General features: G+C 45.1%; 2 protein-coding genes across 5 annotated transcripts in view; both read right to left on the reverse strand.

Annotated features, from left to right (window-relative positions):
- Nucleotides 1–18,397, reverse strand: part of NT5C1B (5'-nucleotidase, cytosolic IB) — an 83,611-nt gene that overhangs the window by 47,583 nt on the left and 17,631 nt on the right. The window lies entirely within an intron of this gene.
- Nucleotides 11,626–17,364, reverse strand: RDH14 (retinol dehydrogenase 14). The gene is made up of 2 exons (XM_077152154.1): nucleotides 17,005–17,364; nucleotides 11,626–12,856 (listed from the first exon to the last, which is right to left on the reverse strand). Exons 1-2 carry the CDS (start codon nucleotides 17,359–17,361, stop codon nucleotides 12,239–12,241), a joined length of 975 nt encoding a protein of 324 aa, XP_077008269.1. The 5' UTR covers nucleotides 17,362–17,364; the 3' UTR covers nucleotides 11,626–12,238.

Genomic DNA, 18,397 nt, shown 5'->3' on the forward strand with positions numbered 1-18,397 from the left:
GCAGTCGTCCCTGGGAAAGCCACTGGAACCCAGACGCCAGGAGAGAAGGCCAGCAGACGTCGCCCTGTGCCTTCCCATCGACAGAGAACCTCAGATGAAAGCTAGCTGCCTCTCCTCTGAAGAACTGTTCATTTGTAACTGAGTAAACCCCCTTATTAAAAGCTGGTCCGTCTCGGGTGTGTTGCATTCCGGCAGCTTTAGCAAACTAAAGCAAAGGTCGTCTGTTGTTTTTTTTCTTTCTTCAGCTTTTAAGATCTCTTTGTCTTCTGCTTTTTGCAGTTTCTTTTATATGTTTAAGTACAAACGCCTTTTTAACAATCTGTTTGGAATTTGTTAGACTTCTTGAAGTTGTGGATTGCTATTTTCTATTCATTCTTGAAACCTGTCATCATCTCTTCTAATATTGTCTCTGCCCCATTCTCATTTTCTTCCTGTAACTCCAATACATTTTGAATAAAACCTTTTCATTTTATCCACCAAATATATTCTCTTTTTAAATATTTTGATTATTTGGTCTCCCTTTGCAATGTTCTAGAAAACTTCTTCTGATCTGCCCTTCAGTTCATTTCTCTCTTCTGTTGTTTTAAGTCATTCTTTTTCAAAACTGTTTATCACTTTTGCAGTTTTCTTTGTGCTCTTTTGCTCTCGGCTGAAACTTTCAAGCTTCACTTTTGTTTCTTTATATAAAAGAAGCAGAGTTATTTTATCATCTGTGTTTGATAATTCCTATATCTGAAATATGTGTAACAGTGCTTCTGGTTATTCTCACTCGTGTGATACTTGTATCCTAAGCATGAGACACTGGCCTCAAAAAGATTCTATTTATATATAGAGAGAGACCCCGTTTATATGGAGGTCCCATATATATATATATAGAGAGAGAGACCCCGTTTATATGGAGGTCCCCATATATATATATAGAGAGAGAGACCCCGTTTATATGGAGGTCCCCATATATATATATATAGAGAGAGACCCCGTTTATATGGAGGTCCCCATATATATATAGAGAGAGAGACCCCGTTTATATGGAGGTCCCCATATATATATATATAGAGAGAGAGACCCCGTTTATATGGAGGTCCCCATATATATATATATAGAGAGAGACCCCGTTTATATGGAGGTCCCCATATATATATAGAGAGAGAGAGACCCCGTTTATATGGAGGTCCCCATATATATATATATAGAGAGAGAGAGAGACCCCGTTTATATGGAGGTCCCCATATATATATAGAGAGAGAGACCCCGTTTATATGGAGGTCCCCATATATATATATATATAGAGAGAGAGAGACCCCGTTTATATGGAGGTCCCCATATATATATAGAGAGAGAGAGACCCCGTTTATATGGAGGTCCCCATATATATATATATAGAGAGAGAGAGAGACCCCGTTTATATGGAGGTCCCCATATATATATATAGAGAGAGAGACCCCGTTTATATGGAGGTCCCCATATATATATAGAGAGAGAGAGACCCCGTTTATATGGAGGTCCCCATATATATATAGAGAGAGAGAGACCCCGTTTATATGGAGGTCCCCATATATATATATAGAGAGAGAGAGAGACCCCGTTTATATGGAGGTCCCCATATATATATAGAGAGAGAGACCCCGTTTATATGGAGGTCCCCATATATATATATATAGAGAGAGAGAGACCCCGTTTATATGGAGGTCCCCATATATATATATAGAGAGAGAGACCCCGTTTATATGGAGGTCCCCATATATATATATAGAGAGAGAGACCCCGTTTATATGGAGGTCCCCATATATATATAGAGAGAGAGAGACCCCGTTTATATGGAGGTCCCCATATATATATATAGAGAGAGAGACCCCGTTTATATGGAGGTCCCCATATATATATATAGAGAGAGAGAGAGACCCCGTTTATATGGAGGTCCCCATATATAAATATATATATAGAGAGAGACCCCGTTTATATGGAAGGTCCCCATATATATATAGAGAGAGACCCCGTTTATATGGAGGTCCCCATATATAAATATATATATAGAGAGAGACCCCGTTTATATGGAGGTCCCATGCTCTTCTATAAGGACACTTTCCTCCAAAGAGGATTTGAGTTTTCTCCTGCTGGTCTTCTAGGGCACTGCCAGTCTCTGACTATTTTAGACCAAATTGATGGTTTGAGCTTTTTTTTGGATTGCCCTGGTGAAATCAATTTGGGCTACTTTTCTGCATGAGGGTCATTGATAGTTAGAGGCTTCTAGGGGTAGGTTTCCTTTGTTTTCCTTGATATGTTCCATCTTCTGCTCTGTGTTTAGGCAGCTGCCCTGTCCCACGACGGAGCTGGGCCACGGCAGAGTTCATCCTTGCTCAGCCTGGGCTGAGCGTGTCAGCCTCAGAATGCCACTTTCCTGTGCATCTGGATAAATAGCTGTCAAGCCCCAGTCTTGTGCAGGCTTTCAGTTCCACTCCTTTCCCGGCCAGGCAATTAGAGCAAAAGCTCCTGCTCCCGTCCTCTCTTCCAGGGTTACAAATACTCTCTGGACAAAAGTCATCTGCACGCTCGCTTCCCTTTTAGGGTTCTCACCTCCACGATGACCGATCTTTAGGATTCCTCACCGCCTTGTCAGAACTTTGATGTTCTGAAGAAATTATATTTATTTAGGTTTCATCCAGCATTTTAGCATTTAGATAAGTGTTGGTCTAAGTAACCTAGTCTGTCATTTCCAGAAACCAAAGTCCCTTCAAATTGTTTTATGTGTGTAAATAAAAACGCAAAAAAAAAATCATTTTCTGTTATCTCTCACTTTATTCAAAAAATTTTACATGAAATAATAGTGGCATGTCAAGTTGTATTAGTGGCATAATGGGAAAACTATTCTAAGTATTCGGAGTCTTTAATTACTGGGTTTTCACTACTACGATATGTCTAATCTCTTTCAATTCCCAGCAGATGTTGGAGAGTTAAAACTTGCATTTCAAAAGAAATATATGCATTTACTATACAACACTGTAATGTGGTTCTTTTGATCATTGTATTATGATTTAACTTAGACATCTTCATTGTTTGTGCAATTTATCCAAACCCATGAAAGATGATATATAACCCCTAGCATTCAACCAGCACGCTCGATTGGGCGCTGGGTTTTGTAACCATCCTGATAAATAATTTACATTTAGGGATATTATCCAGAAACCTTTTCAATTAACTTCTGCTGGCAGAGAAACTAAATATAGTGGCAGTGGAAATCTTTTTTTTTTTTTTAACACATTCTTGACCTATCAGGGAGAAATAATCTTATTTAAAATAATATCTACTCTAGAAAATGAACATATTAAAGGGCAAGATTGGGGATAATAATGATTCTAAATATGAGAATTAAACATTTACTGTTGTTTTTATTTGAGAGGACATTTTAATTTGTTCTATGTAAGTTATTTAGTTCCCTGAAATATGTGTATACTATTATGGTGGAAGGAGACAAAGACTCTAAAGCCTGAAAGATTTTACTTTAAATCCTGAGCTCTTCAGGCTTCGGACAAGTCTCTTAATCTTTTTTTTGGCATGGGCAAGCTTCAGGAATAAAACCCGGGTCTCTGGCATATGTCTCTTAAGCTTTTGAAGACCATTTCCTTATCTGCAAATGAGGAATAAGAATAACAACCTTGCAGTGTTGCCACAAAACCTCGAAATAATGTATTTTAACTATCTCACACATAATTAGTAGTTATTATTATAGACGGAACCTTCTCTAGTGAATTTATCACGTCCTGATTTGTCCTACTGATCCATGGTCTTAAGGGTCTGCAAGGATGTGACATTCTTTAAAAAAAAACACTCAATTTTTTTCAATGTGTATAAACTTATTTGAAAACTAATTATCAGACAGCGTAAATACATGTTGGTTATGGTAGAATTAATCATTTTAGTTTTCTAGGCTGCTGAAAGCAGACACCATAAAATGGATTGGCTTTTAACACTGGGAATTAGTGGCGTACAAGCTTACAGTTTTGAGGGAGTAAAAATGTCCAAATCCAGGCACTATCTGCCAATGCTCTCTCCTGTAGGCTGGCTGCCGGTGACCCTGAGCCCCTCGGCTGCACTGCGAGGTATGTGGCAGGGTCTCCCTTCTTCTCTGGGTTTGGTTGCTTTTAGCATCTTGCTTCCATGGCTCTCTCTCTCTGTGTTCATCCTGTTTATAAAGGACTATGGTAAAAGGAGTAAGACCCACCGTGGGCCACGCCTTAACTGAAGTGACCCCGCCACAGGTCCTATTTGCAATGGGCTCACCCGCACGGGGACTGATCGTCTTTAAGAACATGGTCATCAGGGTACCTGCAATTCCAAACCACCGCAGTCTGGGCTCGTTTTAGTGAGTCATGTCTAATCAGCTGAAGGCAGGCTGTTTGCTAGAACAGGCATCTCCAGAAAGAACTGGAATGCAGAAATCAATAATTTGTCTGAATAAAGAGGCTCCCAAGGGAATTTGTGACAGGATTACATTTGTTCAGTCTTTGACGCTTCTTTGAAAACATTTTAGCTTCCCTCATACTGATTCCCAGTTCTCATCAACGACAGTATCAAAAAATGATGACACAATTACTCATTGCTCCTATTTACCATTTTGTGCGTTGAGTAAACATCACCTTAGCAAGCCAAAGGGACTCTCTCCTTCCAGGGCAGTTCAGCTCATTTTCTAGCATGTAGGAAGAGACCATCCGCTTCACTAGCTCAGCTCCATCTACCCTGGACTTCAGTAGGTGATCATCAATTACCTAATTAATCAATAAATATTCATATCTGCTGGCCCCATGACGGGTGTCAGCAGGATGCAGAAAAGATTCAAGACTCTTCCTGCCTTCCATGAGCTCCTAATCTTGCGCTTGACAGTTCCATGTCAAGCCTTTGATTCCCCTTATGTTTACTGATCTGATTGGATTTGCAGCAGTTCATTAGAAATAAATATTCCTAGGGTAGCCAGGGCTTCAGTGATGAACGTCTTTCTAATCCATGCACACTGCCCAAAACAGCTGGGCAGGATTAGCCTCACAGGCGGTCCTAGCCCTCATCACGCCGCCTGCTGCAGGGAGCCCGCGGCACCTGTTTCCCGAGAGGCCAGCAACGGCCACGCGCAACCTGCAGCGCCACCTGCAGCGCCACCCGCTCAGCCCCTGCAGCCCTCCAGAGGCCGCTGGACGCTAAATGTTTCCCAAGCCAAACACAGCCATATCAACTGGTAAATACCTACTTTAAACAGGGCGACCACTCAGCAGTGGCATGGTCAGCAGCAGGAGACCGCGTCACAGGCCTGCGTCGAGGGCTGCTGGCAGCGCATGCCGTGGCTCGCGGAGGCGCCCGCTGCAACCCTTACTGCCAGTGACCTCAGGTCGCCTCAGAATCAGCTTCCGCTGCTCTGGGTCCTGATTAGAATTCAGGTGCCCAGATGGCCTTCAGTCGGGTCAGATATGCTTCCCAAAGAAAAGACGTGTCCAGTTCCTTTAGTGCTTTCTCATCGTCAACTGATATTTTGATAAATTCAAATACGTGAGGTGGAAAAGTCAAGGCCCAAACATCGTAATGTTGTGACCGAAGCAATGCCATTTGGTGCCAGGGGACGGGCCAACTGGTCAACTCTCTTTTCCCACCCCCCTCTCTTTCAAGCCGTAATACTCGATGTTTTTGTCTGTACCTTCTATATGCGTTGTGACTTAGTCATTTGCAAAGTGCTTTGTACTTGCAAATTTATGGTTCTCCTCTATTGTCAGTAATCCTGTGAGTATCATTTCTTTTTAGGAAACAGAAACCATCCCAGATATTTTAAGGAGAAAGGCATCTGATACAACAAAGTAGATGCCCACAAAGTAGTGGGCAGAGCCAAAAAGAGTGGACAGGCTCTGATAACAAGATTGACTCCAAAACACTACAGAACTGATCTGCTGGGGAAGTCACAGCTACTTGTGTTATGACCAGGGAGGTGGGAAGCCGGGGGACGCTGCTGGGAGTGCTGAGTCGGGACACACAGCCGCCCAGCTATGGTCCATGCACAGGACACTGGGGCCGCAGTGCTGTGCCCCGCACCCCTCGTGACAAGGAGGAGGGCACGGACGCGGAAACGTGGTGCCTGCCCTAACTGCCTCTTGTTGTTCCACACAGAACCAAACATATGGACAAAAACCCCGATTATGTTTCCGTGACCTTTCCTGCTAGCAGAAAATAGCCAAAAACAACAGGGAGAAGCCTTCCCTCTCGATTCTGCCTTCAAAAGCTCACTCTAGGGGCATCTATTTGGTGAAGCTGGTTTCCATCAAAAAGGTTTTTCTTTTATTTTTTTTAACTTTCCTGCCTGTGCAAGGCAAAAAAAAAAAAAAAGACATTCTATAGATGTAGATAGGAAAGGAAGCTGAATGACCATCAACTGCATCCAATTGTAGTTCAGGTTCAATTTGTCTTCCTCTGTGGCTGTAAATGTTAATACAAGTTGTGTGCAAGCTCTCCTCTACTGAATGCATCCTTCTGTGTGCAAGCTCTCCTCTATTGCACGCATCCTACTGTGTGCAAGCTCTTCTCTACTGCACGCATCCTACTGTGTGCAAGCTCTCCTCTACTGCACGCATCCTACTGTGTGCAAGCTCTCCTCTACTGCACGCATCCTACTGTGTGCAAGCTCTCCTCTACTGCACGCATCCTACTGTGTGCAAGCTCTCCTCTACTGCACGCATCCTACTGTGTGCAAGCTCTCCTCTACTGCACGCATCCTACTGTGTGCAAGCTCTCCTCTACTGCACGCATCCTACTGTGTGCAAGCTCTCCTCTACTGCACGCATCCTACTGTTTGAATTATCTCTTAACGTACGTTTCTGCATGTGTGGATATGATCAACACTGCACTGGAGTTGCCTGTGAGTTACTGACTGAGTGTAATGAACTGTGCAGTCCTCAGCTGATAGCCTCTGTATGCAAAGCCCGAGCATGCTACAAGTAAGTATTCAGATGTAACGTGGGCATCGCCCAATGTCCCCAGGTCTTCTGTAGAGTGAAGAGATGGCAGGACCCACAGGCCACATCCCCAGAGCACACTCAGTCCTTGCTGTCATGTTAAGAAAAATAGGCTCTTTGACTTCTTGATCTCCATGTCAATTTAATGAGATAAAGATTCCCCAAATCTGCTTTCTTTCCTTTCTACTCTCTACATACTTTTCTTATTTAAACATAGTAAGTCTTCATGACTTCAGTTATTTTTAATATCCAAATGTAGCTGTCTTCTTTTGCAGTTCACAAAGAGAACTTGCATGTAAAACAACCTGCATTCAGAGAATGAAAATATACATTCCAGCCTTCACAAGCCCTTCCCCAAAAGGCCTCAGTGACTTCTGTGACACCCCCAGCTTCGCTTGTCCATAGGATGGCTCTCCATAGCTTTGTGTGAGCTTTTTAAAGTTCAGCCAAGCCAGCTGCATGCTCCACACAAAGACAATAGGTCCCCCCCACAGGGTTACATGGATTAAAGAACCCGACCCATCAGTAAATCTGCCAGATGGCAGTGGAAGAAAGGTTGTAAGTCTCTCACTTTCATTCCAACAGCAGCAAACAATGTTCAATGTTTAAAATAAACTCTTCCAGATGAGCTAAAGATAAACTCTGAGGTGGGTGGACTTGAGCTTGCTAGGCTGCAGCTCTGAAGTGTTTGATTTTATTAACACAACCCCTGGGCAGGACCCGCTTCTGTCAACAGAACACTGGGGCTGCAGTGCCTACTGCATGGAGCCGTTTCCTGTGCTCGCAGGGCTGGGGGCAGAAACTCGCTTCGCTTTTCTCAGAGACTAATAATGATTATATATTTCTTTGTGCTCAGTATTTCCTCAAACCATGTGCACAATTTCAAGACACCTAGAGCACTCATAACCGCAGGTCTGAACAGACAAAATCCTATTCATTTATTTGAAGCTTAAAATTCTACTTATTTGTTCATCTAACTGCTTCATGTTCAGGGAGCCCCATGTGACAGAATTCAATTCTTCTAATCTCTCAGAGAAGCAAAAATCAAAAGGGGGGGGCATTAGAAGGATTTAGAACAACCCCCCCTGTGCCAATAGCTGGATGACTGTCTAGATTTGTGAGGTATGCCAAGAAAAAAGAAAGCTACCAAGTACAAACCTTTTTCTTAAGTCGGAATTCATAAAGGAAATTAAGACGTTGTGTGTTGGGGTGTGTGTGTGTGTGTGCGCGTGTTTAATAGACTCTAAAATCCGCAACTGATACCGTTCTTTGACTATGCATCCACTTAAAAGTTCAAATCCACCTTCTTATATTATATCCACTTAAATAGTATGGTCTGTTTTCCAGTCTTCGTGCCTTTAAAATCACTTGCAAAGTTTAAAATTACTTGCAAAGCACTAAAAATACACTTTTTAGATATTTACAATACCTATTTTTAGTAGTTGACCATTGTTTTGAAACTTTATTCAATAGCAGATTTCTACTGATTTGTCTTTATTTAGCCTTTACAAAGCACTCGGCTTAATTTTCACAGAAATTCTTTCTCTTTGCACTCTTACTTCATTGGCTTGTATTATGATGAATCACTCGCATTGTGATACATAATAAGCACAGCTAGCACACCCAGCATTGATGGTGGGGCAGGGGGCAGGGGTGTGCTGGAGGGGAGGTTCAATGGTCAGTAGGTTTCACTGAATGAACCGAGCATCGCAGCAAGTCTGCTGGGCGGTGGCTGGTTCAGAGAGCTTCTTCGGGGCTTCTGTTGGCATAGTGGAAACTTCCTTCCAGTCTGCATAAAGCTGAGAGCTCCATCTCACTGGCCTCTAGAAACAAACCACCTTCCTCCCCGTTAACCTGAAACTAATTTAGCTCCCCATTGTCCAAAGAAGGTTTGGGAAACATCTGAGGCTGTGTGTGGGGGCCACGCTCCTGATGGGTGATTAGTAACATGTTCTCTCCTCAGTTCTCTACAACATTTGGAAGCAATTAAATATTCAAATATGGGTTCTCTCAGATCTCTGGCCAGGCCCAGCAGGTTTTTGGGGGGAGGGAGTTGTTGAAGGCTGATAAATGCTAGTCCTCACACCAGAATCCATGGCTGGAGACAGATATTAAAAATACACTTTCTAGGCTTCCTGGGCCTCCAAGGAAACAGTCACACAAGATTAGAGATGCTCTGGGAGAACAACCGATTAGGAAACAGGCGTTACAATGCACAGGAGGACTAGCACAGTTGGGCCTCTGAAAGCAAGTAAGTCGCCACTGTCCCCAGCTCATCACACAACGGACGCTGCCCATCAGCCATCAGCCTGGAGCTGGGAAAACAGCACTCATGTACGGTTTGCATGCCCATGAGCTAAAAATGGGTTTCACATTTTTAAAGGATTGTTTAAAAAAAAGTTAACAGAGACTGCACATGGCCCATGAAACTGTAAATATTTAGAATTTGGTCCTTTACAAAAAAAGTGTGCTGACCCTTGGGTTAGTGTTTTGTTTCCGTAGGTACTCACCTAACCGCTATGATGACGAGTTACCGTGACTCTTACTATTTCTAGTACTGATGGGTGCATCAAGGAAGGGGGAGTGGATGAGTGCTGCTTGCAGGCACTTCGCTAAACACTCTTCACTTTCATTCATGGACCCACCCCTGAAGGCAGGCATTTGCCCAGAAAACTAAAATCAGAGGTTAAAAGTGGCGTTAATACAGTGTTCTAAGCAGAGAAGCCCTATTTCCAGGAAATGGTACTTAGAAACCTACAACACAGAACAGCTACTCTAAGTGGAGCTGGGGCAAACGGCCCACCAGTCTCACCCCCTCAGAACAAGTCGTTTCAAACAGAAGTCAACTTTTCAGAAAATGAAGCCAAGGACTGACACAACCATCGCCTGGCCCGTTACACCCTTCCTTTCCTCCCTAACAAAATGCAAGTGCGGGCGACAGCAAGTATCCAAGTAGCAGAGACGATTTTTACTATTTCTTTGCCCAGTGGAATGGTTGGGAGTGACTCGGCAGAAGGGAGAAAGAAGAGAGAAGCAGGGGATTTAAAGAGTCCTGGAAATCTAACTAGTCATACTTCAGCTGTTCGTTCTCCGTTCCCTCAGACACTGGGGTGGGGATGACATCTTCCAAATGGCAGCTCACTTTTCCTTAATACTTGGTGTTACCAGATGAGTTCCTAGTTTCTCATTAGGACAAATTAATGTGGCCTATTTTATTAGGGTGCCACAAACAAGAACTTGGAAAGGCTCAACCCTTACAAAGAGGCCCAAATCTCCTGAAAAGCATCAAGTATCAAAATGAAGCCAGAAAGATGGTATGGAATGAAAAAAAGGTTCCTTTTTAATGAAGTCAAGGTGTAGGACAGATTTATTAGCTTTCATTTTTCCAAGTTGCATTCTGGTGTATTTCCTGCCCATATTTCTAAGTTCAGCAGGTCTCTTTGTAGGATTACTTTTTAAAAAATATGTTTCAGAGAACATGATGCAGCTATACCCCCCTACACCTGCAGAGACACACCTGTGATGATATAACAGTGTTTCTCATATTCACAACCCAACCTTCTAACAGAAAACAGGACTGCTGTATGACCTGCCAAGATCCTGCCATTCTCAAAAAGAACTGGTCCTGGTAACCAGATATTATAAATTGTCTTAAAAACTGTTGGTAAAATCAGTGTAGTTCAGCCTGTCCTTCACTGCTATAACTCCTTCCCTAACATGAGCGATGGCTAAAACAAAGTTAAGATGGCAGGCTGGAGGCTGTAACAGATGCTGGGAATACTCCCATCTAGATGTAGTTATCTTTCACGCACCCCATCCACTCTTTAGTTATTGAATGTTTACTTGTGCTAGGTGCTACACTTGATTCTTCAGGGAGGAAAATTAATAAGAGTTTCTTTCTTGGAGAATTCTAATTGTGTAACTGGACCTGTGAACAAATAATTAGCACAATCAGCTCCTGGGAAAGCTACCAAAGTCAATGAAAACAAGGCAGAAAGAGTGAATTTGTTCTGACTATAGGGACTGGAGAAAGGTAATCACTAGAGACTATCCTTAAAGCATAAGTAATATTCCCAGGGAAAGGGAGAAGGATATTCTAGATTAAAAGAACAATATATGCAAATGCCCAGAGAAGCAAGTTTGTGGACTGTTCTGAGGTCTGGATTATTCTCTGGAATGTTTAGAGTTGTGCTGCCCCAAATACTAGCCACTGGCCATGTGTGCCTATTTACATTTCAGTCATATACATTAAATAAAACTAGAAACTCAGTTCCTCCGTTGCACCGGCCACATCTCAAGAGCATAATAGTCACGTCTCTCTTCTCTACCCTACCCTGCATATAAAATGATCTCCATCGTCGCAGAAAGTTCTACTGGGCAGTGCTGAATACAGGAGTACAAAGCAATCTATGGCCAGGCCACGGAGACCTCAAATGTGTGTTAGAGTTTATACTTTAAATAGCAGGGGTTTATAAACTACTCTACAAAATCCCTTCAGGAATAACCTTCGGAGAGTCCACCCCTGCAGGACCGCTATGGTTTTCCACCCATCTGCTTCTACATTTGTATAAAAGTCTTCTTCTGAATAAAGAAGTCTGCAGCCAAAAAGTAAATAATAATAAATTCTGAAACCCACGGCTATGGGTTACCGGAAATGACCAAAGGTTTTTAAGCAGGGAAATGATATAATCGGATTCAGGTTTGAGAAATGTTCCCTCTTGAAAGCAGTGTGCACAACATGTAGAAAGAAGAGACTGGAGATAACAAAATTAGCAGAATGATAATAAAGGACTGCATTCAGTGCAGCTTGTAAAGAAATATGCAATGAAGATTATGCATCAGAAAGTTTATTCGGGCAAGAACTGTAATTGCACACACATTCCAGGCATATCGTTTTCACACAAACACCAGCATTGTAGTAACAACATTTAACAATCTGGCCATGAAAGTCAAAGATAAGTGAAAAACATCTCCAAGTGTCTCTTTTTCAGTCACTTAATTCTCTAATAATACTTATAACCCACGCTAGTTCAGTCATAATGTCTAAGTTACACTGTGTATGGTTCATTTTTAAAACAGGTTGCTGAAATTTCATATTATCTATGGAATAACTTTGAGATATCCACATGAATCTTTTAGCAGTACCATGGTAAAAACAAAACTTCTTTTTCAAAGACCAGGTGATCAAGGCACGCTGGTCCTGGCCACACACAGCCGACACTCAGTCTCCTAAATGGTTCCTTTCCTCCCTCCCACTATTTCAGGATGCCAACCATCACTTCACTGATATCCCAGAGTTTTCTTGCAACAGACTCATCCATAGCTTTGGGCAACAGCTCTTCCTCTTTACAGTCCCCGAAGTACCTTCCTGACACACCTTCCACGTCAGGTGAAGACGCTAAATAAACAGACGTCTGGGCGCCTTCTAGAGGAGTTTTGAAAAAAGCCCAAGACACCAAATCAAAGAGTGGCTTGACCAGCAGTGGGAGGCGGATGTGCCTCCCAAGATTCGTTCGCACAATGCCGGGATGCAATGCGTTGGCGGAAACCTGTGTGCCTTCCAGGCGGCGGGCGAGCTCCCTGGTGAAAAGAACATTAGCTAGTTTGCTCCGACTGTAACAGAAGCTTTTATTATAGCTTTCTTCACTATTCAAGTCTTCAAAGTTGATCTCTCCATATTTATAAAGCTTGGAAGAAACTACCACAATCCTGCTGGGAGCTGAACTTTTGAGGAGTCCAAGGAGAAGATTGGTGAGCAGGAAGTGGCCGAGATGGTTCACTCCAAACTGCATCTCAAACCCATCTTCGGTCTTCATGTAAGGACACTGGAAGATCCCTGCGTTGTTAATCAAGACGTCCAGTCTGGGCTCTTCCTTTAAATGTCAGAAAGAAGGCAGCGGCATTATGAACGGACAGAGAAAATCCAGGGCGCCCAACATGGAGGTGCCCATACTCAGCCCCATGTTGGGAAAAGCACAAAGCTAGGCGGGTTTCTATTTTTTTGTAAACCTGCCCTGCTTGCCCAGAAAATCAAATGTAAATACAGCCCAACAGTTGCGGCCCACTACCTGCCTCATTCCTAAACAATCACCTGCTTCCCACTTTGTAAGACTCCCCCAACCCCCGCCAAGTAAAATGGAAACTTAACGCCAGCCAATCGGAACACTTCCTTATTTGCTTTAGAATTAGCTCTATTACAGACTTCTCCTCCATCCCCCCTCCGTGTTTCCTTCTGTTTCTGAATAGGATACTGCCCCATTCACGAACTGCTCATAAAGCTCTGGGATCTTACACTGCATGAAACATTTTTCTTTTATCAGAACACAGTTCTTTAATCACTTTTTCTGTTCATGGAAGTAAGTTTTAATAAAAAAGGGACTAGAGACTGGCACTTTTGAATTTCAGTTGTTAGCCTATGGATTAGAAAACTATTTGAAACATTGGCAATTTTGTTTTGAATCAGTGGGACTAGGAATTCCTTTGTGGGGATTCCTGGTTAGTATTGATAGTCAAGATTTTTCACCCAACAGCCCTTTTTTCTCATTTATTAAAATCATATGCAGAAAATAACCTGCCAGCAGGAGATTTAGAAACTGAATTTAAGACTTCATTTCTGGTCTTATGCTTTTTTAACTTAATGACAGTTGCAAACACCAGTGCGAACTTCATAGGAAATTGGAATAATCTAATCAGGGCCAAGAGCTACCTAAGACAGAAAGGCTGCTGGTAGGACAAGCGCTCCTTTGATTTCAGGTTTCTCCCCTTAAGTTCAGTTGATCTACGAAAATATCAATTTGGAAGTTATCATGTAAATACTCAGATCATACAAAAATCATAATAAATGTACATATAAAATTGAAAAAAATATTGCAAACCATTAAAATTCTACTAATTAGCTCTATGAGTACAATTGAAAGAAAAACAAGCTTCCTAGGGACCTGGTCCTCAGCGCTTTTAGCATGTTCTCTCATTTACTTCTCTCCAACCTTCTAAGAACTGAAACATGGAAACTGAGTGACTTGTCCAATGGTACAGTGCTTGTTAGATGGCAAAACAAAGGTTGCAAGATGAAAATTTGACTCAATGCACCTTCTGTAAATTAGTAAATTAATCTGCCTCTCGAGTTGGGATTTTCAAACCGTAGCTAGCCAGTCCACGTGAGTCAGAGTCCATGGACAGCAGATAACAGGTCAGCACCATTTATTCCCCGAGTTTCCAGTATCAACACCAGGAGTAAAGTTAAGAATGCTCTATTCTGAAGTTGTGTGAGGGTAAATGGCACCACGGGGAGAGGCTCTTCAAGTCATTTCCTTAAAATGGAGCAAGCAGTAGCAGTCAGAGGAGCAAACCAAGGATAGAGAGAACATCATTAATAACTCAGAGAAAGCCTAAGAAAAAAATAGTTTAAAAGGCAACATACAAACACCAGAAACAACCCAGCGGATCATAAACACGGCGTTTCGTAGTAACAGCAGTGAAGAGTAACAGAGCTGGGTTAACAAACACCTCTACTTCTACTTTGACTCTAGAATTCAGTGGTTTTTTTTTCTGATTTGAAAATACCTCTTTCATGCTTCAAGGGGCCGAGACCTAAGAGATCATAAACTGAAAACTGTGTACTTTGACCACATCTCCTTGCTCCTTTCAGATTAAAATTCTAAAATTCAGACTGCCCTGATAGAGAAGTCCTTCCATTCCCTAAATGATTGAAGCTGGACTTATCTAGCACCTCCTGGCTTCTCTACATCTCTTTTGATGGGGTAGAGAAAAAGAAATGCATAACATGTTCCAGGCGCGAAGACACAGCGACGACCCACTATTAAACTAATTCGAGGTTAAATTTCAAATTTCACTCACCCTTTGGCCAAGTATAAGTGAAAAGAAAAATGAGCCAAATTTCACAACTGTTATCAAAGCCTACCTGTCAGAAGATTAAGTATCTCTCATTCTGTCTGTCTCAGCACCTTTGGCTTTTCCAATAGCGAACTTCAAAAAGAAGGCAAGAGTTCATTGGTGAGGGGAAAGCAAGGAGTGTTCTTTTTCACTAATCCTTTGGAAGCGTTTCTTGAATTAATCATTTCTGAACCATCATTCTTTGCTGAGCTTGTGTTATTCTAAGACTATCATTTATTATTTTTTAAAGTTCTAGGAGATAAATGGCATAAATACCAAAAATGCCAACCTCTGTGAAATCTACATTTCGGGTTTCTTTTTTGGTTGTTGTTCTGTTTTGTTTTTCCTTCTCCTTATAGCCACTGAACATGAGTCCAGTAAGAACTTAGAGAAAAACCTTAGAAGCAAGGACCTTACTTATCCCTTTATATAAATAACTTTTAATTGGTTCTGCCCCATATTTCCAAAGCAGCACAGGTATCAAGGATGAGAAAGCGACTTGGCCCAACTTCATTTTAATGAATACAAAGGCCTACTTCTAATGCTTCAAAAATCTTCTATCCATTAGTGTAATTTCTTATTTTCCTACCCTTTGTGTGTTACTCCACAATGAAATACTTGCAGTGAGAAGAAACCCAACCTGCTGTGGGATATTCTAAACATCTGCTCGAAACCCAGTGACACTTTGCTCAACACCACAGAACTACCAGCCCCAGGGTGTTCCGAGTGCCCACATTGTACGGTGCTGTATTCCTTCTCATGAGGTCAGGTCTTTGCAGAGCTGAGGTTACAGCACTCTGTAATAAAAAGTAAACACTGTGCTAAAAACTCAATGTGAAATAATAAATGAGAGTGGCAGTGTCCAATCTGATTCTAAAGTTTAAAAGTTGGTGTAGTGACCAAAAGCCCCTATTTCCCAGTAGCAATGTTTATTTAAGAATTTAAAAACAGATATTTTTTCTTTCAATTATATGTATTATTTTCTTAAGACAGCTACTAAGTTCTTAGGACATAAACACTTAATAGGTTCTTTGGACTTAACTGCTTAGTAAATGAACTGGTGGGTGATTATTTTGTCCTCAGGACACTGGGTGCTGTTTACTAAGGGTTCCCTGCTGCAGTTTCTCCTTCCTCGGGGCACCTATGCTAGCTGATTTACAATCTCTCTCTTTTGAATTGAATGCCCTGGTGCATGCCACCCGGTAAGAAGCGGGCTCTTACTGTCCACAGAGGACTGGCACTTCTGCAGACTACAGACTGCCACCCCCCTGCCGGGAAGCTGAGTATACAGCAAGGGCCTTGGAGACAGAGCTCCGGCCAGCGGCTTAGTTTACCTATGCCTCAGTTTCCCAGGCTGTAAGTGGGGATGTTAATTCCTACCTCGTAAAGCCACTGTGAGGATTCAAAGGTAATCAAATTGCCAAGGGCACTTTAATTTGGTTGAAACTAAAAGAAAATATCTGAAATGCCTGGCACAGTCCCGGCCACAAAGTCCTTCCTAAATGTAGATGTTGTTTCTCACTGCTGTCCCGTTTAGGAAATTCCCCTGGACCCCGAGCTCCACTCTATTTGGCTGAAGACCTGGGTCTGAGTTCTCTGCGAAACCGGCCAGCGGGGTAGGGGATGCCCAGGTGCCTGGCCTGGCCACTGGCGACCCCGCGCCCGGAGGCGGGGGGCTTGGCGCAGTCACTCCTGACCCGAAAACGCCAGCCCGGGGCCTGCCGAGGCCCGCCGGGCCCTCCGCACCGGGGTGAAGCGTCCTTCCGAGACTGGCTTAGGGCTTTCCTCTGGCCCCTCTCCCGAGACTCTGGGGCAGCGGACGGGCCTCGCAGCCGCGGGGGCAGCCCTGGCCCAGCGCAGGAGCTCACGTGCGTCCGATGCGCAGGGAGCTTAGACAAGCGTGGCCCGGCCTTCCTAACCAGGGCGGGGCCTGCGCTGTCGCGGGGGCCGAGAGCACCGCCGCGGCCCCGCAGGCCTCAGAGCGGGTCGGGTCTCCGCGCGGTCGCGTCCGGCCCAGGCCAAGGCTCCGCGTCCCCTGCCGCGCCTCTCCGGCCTCAGCCCCACCCGGCCCCGCCCCGGCGCGGCCCGGCCTCCCCGCGCGCGACCCAGCCCGCGCCCAGGCCCGCACCTGGAGCACCTCCTGGCAGAAGGCGCGCACCGAGCGCAGGGAAGCCAGGTCCAGCTCCTTGACCACCAGCTCCCCGGGCGGGCGGAGCTCGCGGCGCAGCTGCCCCGCCGCCTCCTGGGCGCGCCCGCGGTCCCGGCAGCCCATGATGACCCGCGCCCCGAGGCGCAGCAGCTCGGCGGCCGTGGCGCGGCCCAGGCCGCTGTTGGCCCCGGTGATGAGCACCGTCTTCCCGCGCATGGGCGCGGCGTCCCCGCCGCCGTGGAGCCGCGGGGCCCTGGAGCCCGCGAGCCGCCGCGCCGCCAGCCACAGCCCCCCGCCCAGCGCGGCCAGGAGCGCCAGGCCGGTCGCCACCGCCATGGCCGCGCCGCCGCGAGGTTGCCCGGGCGCCCGCGCTCCCGCCGGGCCGAGGCCGAGGCCGCCGGGTACAGGGACGCCGGGGCGCCGGCGCGCAGGAGGGCATGCCGGGACTCGTAGTCCCCGGGGACGCGTGCTCCGAGGGCCCAGCCGGGCGGCACTGCCCGCGCGGCGCGGCGAGCCCCGGGGCGCAGGTTGACCGCAGGGCCCGGAGCTGTGCGGCCTCAGGGCGACTCGGGACCCGCAGGTGTCCGCAGGGCCGTCCCAAAGGCCGCGCTTCATGGCTGGAGGGGCCCCTGGGACGGGCCATTCCTTACCCGCCCTGCCCGCCGAAGTCTCAGGAACGGCCCTTGTCTTCCGAGATGAACGGAGAACTCCCTGAGTATGAATAGGCCTGAAAGGGAGTGCACCTGGGCTCCCCAAACCTTAGCCTCAGGATCGCCAGCGGGCTTGGGAGACAAGGGGGTTTGCGAGTCAGTGTTTCTAACTCAGAGGGCCACAGTGAGGCCCCAGGATTTGCGTTTCCACCAGGTTTCCAGTGATTGTGATGCTGATGCTGCTTCCTCAGGGAACCACACCTTATGAACCATCAAAGAAACTGGGCACTGGCCCTTTTAGAGGAGGGCGCAGTCAGATGGTCTCTCTGTGGGACAGGCTTGCTTGGGCCCTGCCCTCCACAGAGCACCCGGTCCCCCTGGGGCGATTAAATGTAATAATAATAATGGAGGGGAAAGTGCTTCCTAAACGGCAAAAGCCTCAGTGAGTCAGGAGGCCCATTTTTGAGCTGTGAACCTTTAAGCCAAGTTACCCTTAAGATGCGATTATTCGTCTACTCTCCGGTCCCACAGACACACACCAATCTCATACCACGTGCCAGGCCCTGGGAGGGCCACAGAGCAATAGGACACCATTCCTGTCCCCAGGATGCTTACGTCTGCCCCAAGGTCCTCACTCCCACCCCCAGATTCCAGAATCTTCAGGATAAGGGGAGGAGGCACAATAAGACCCCCCCCCCCCGATGATTTTGATAAACCTTCCC

Source organism: Tamandua tetradactyla, chromosome 3 (assembly GCF_023851605.1).
Source record: "Tamandua tetradactyla isolate mTamTet1 chromosome 3, mTamTet1.pri, whole genome shotgun sequence".
Lineage (NCBI taxonomy): Eukaryota > Metazoa > Chordata > Mammalia > Pilosa > Myrmecophagidae > Tamandua > Tamandua tetradactyla.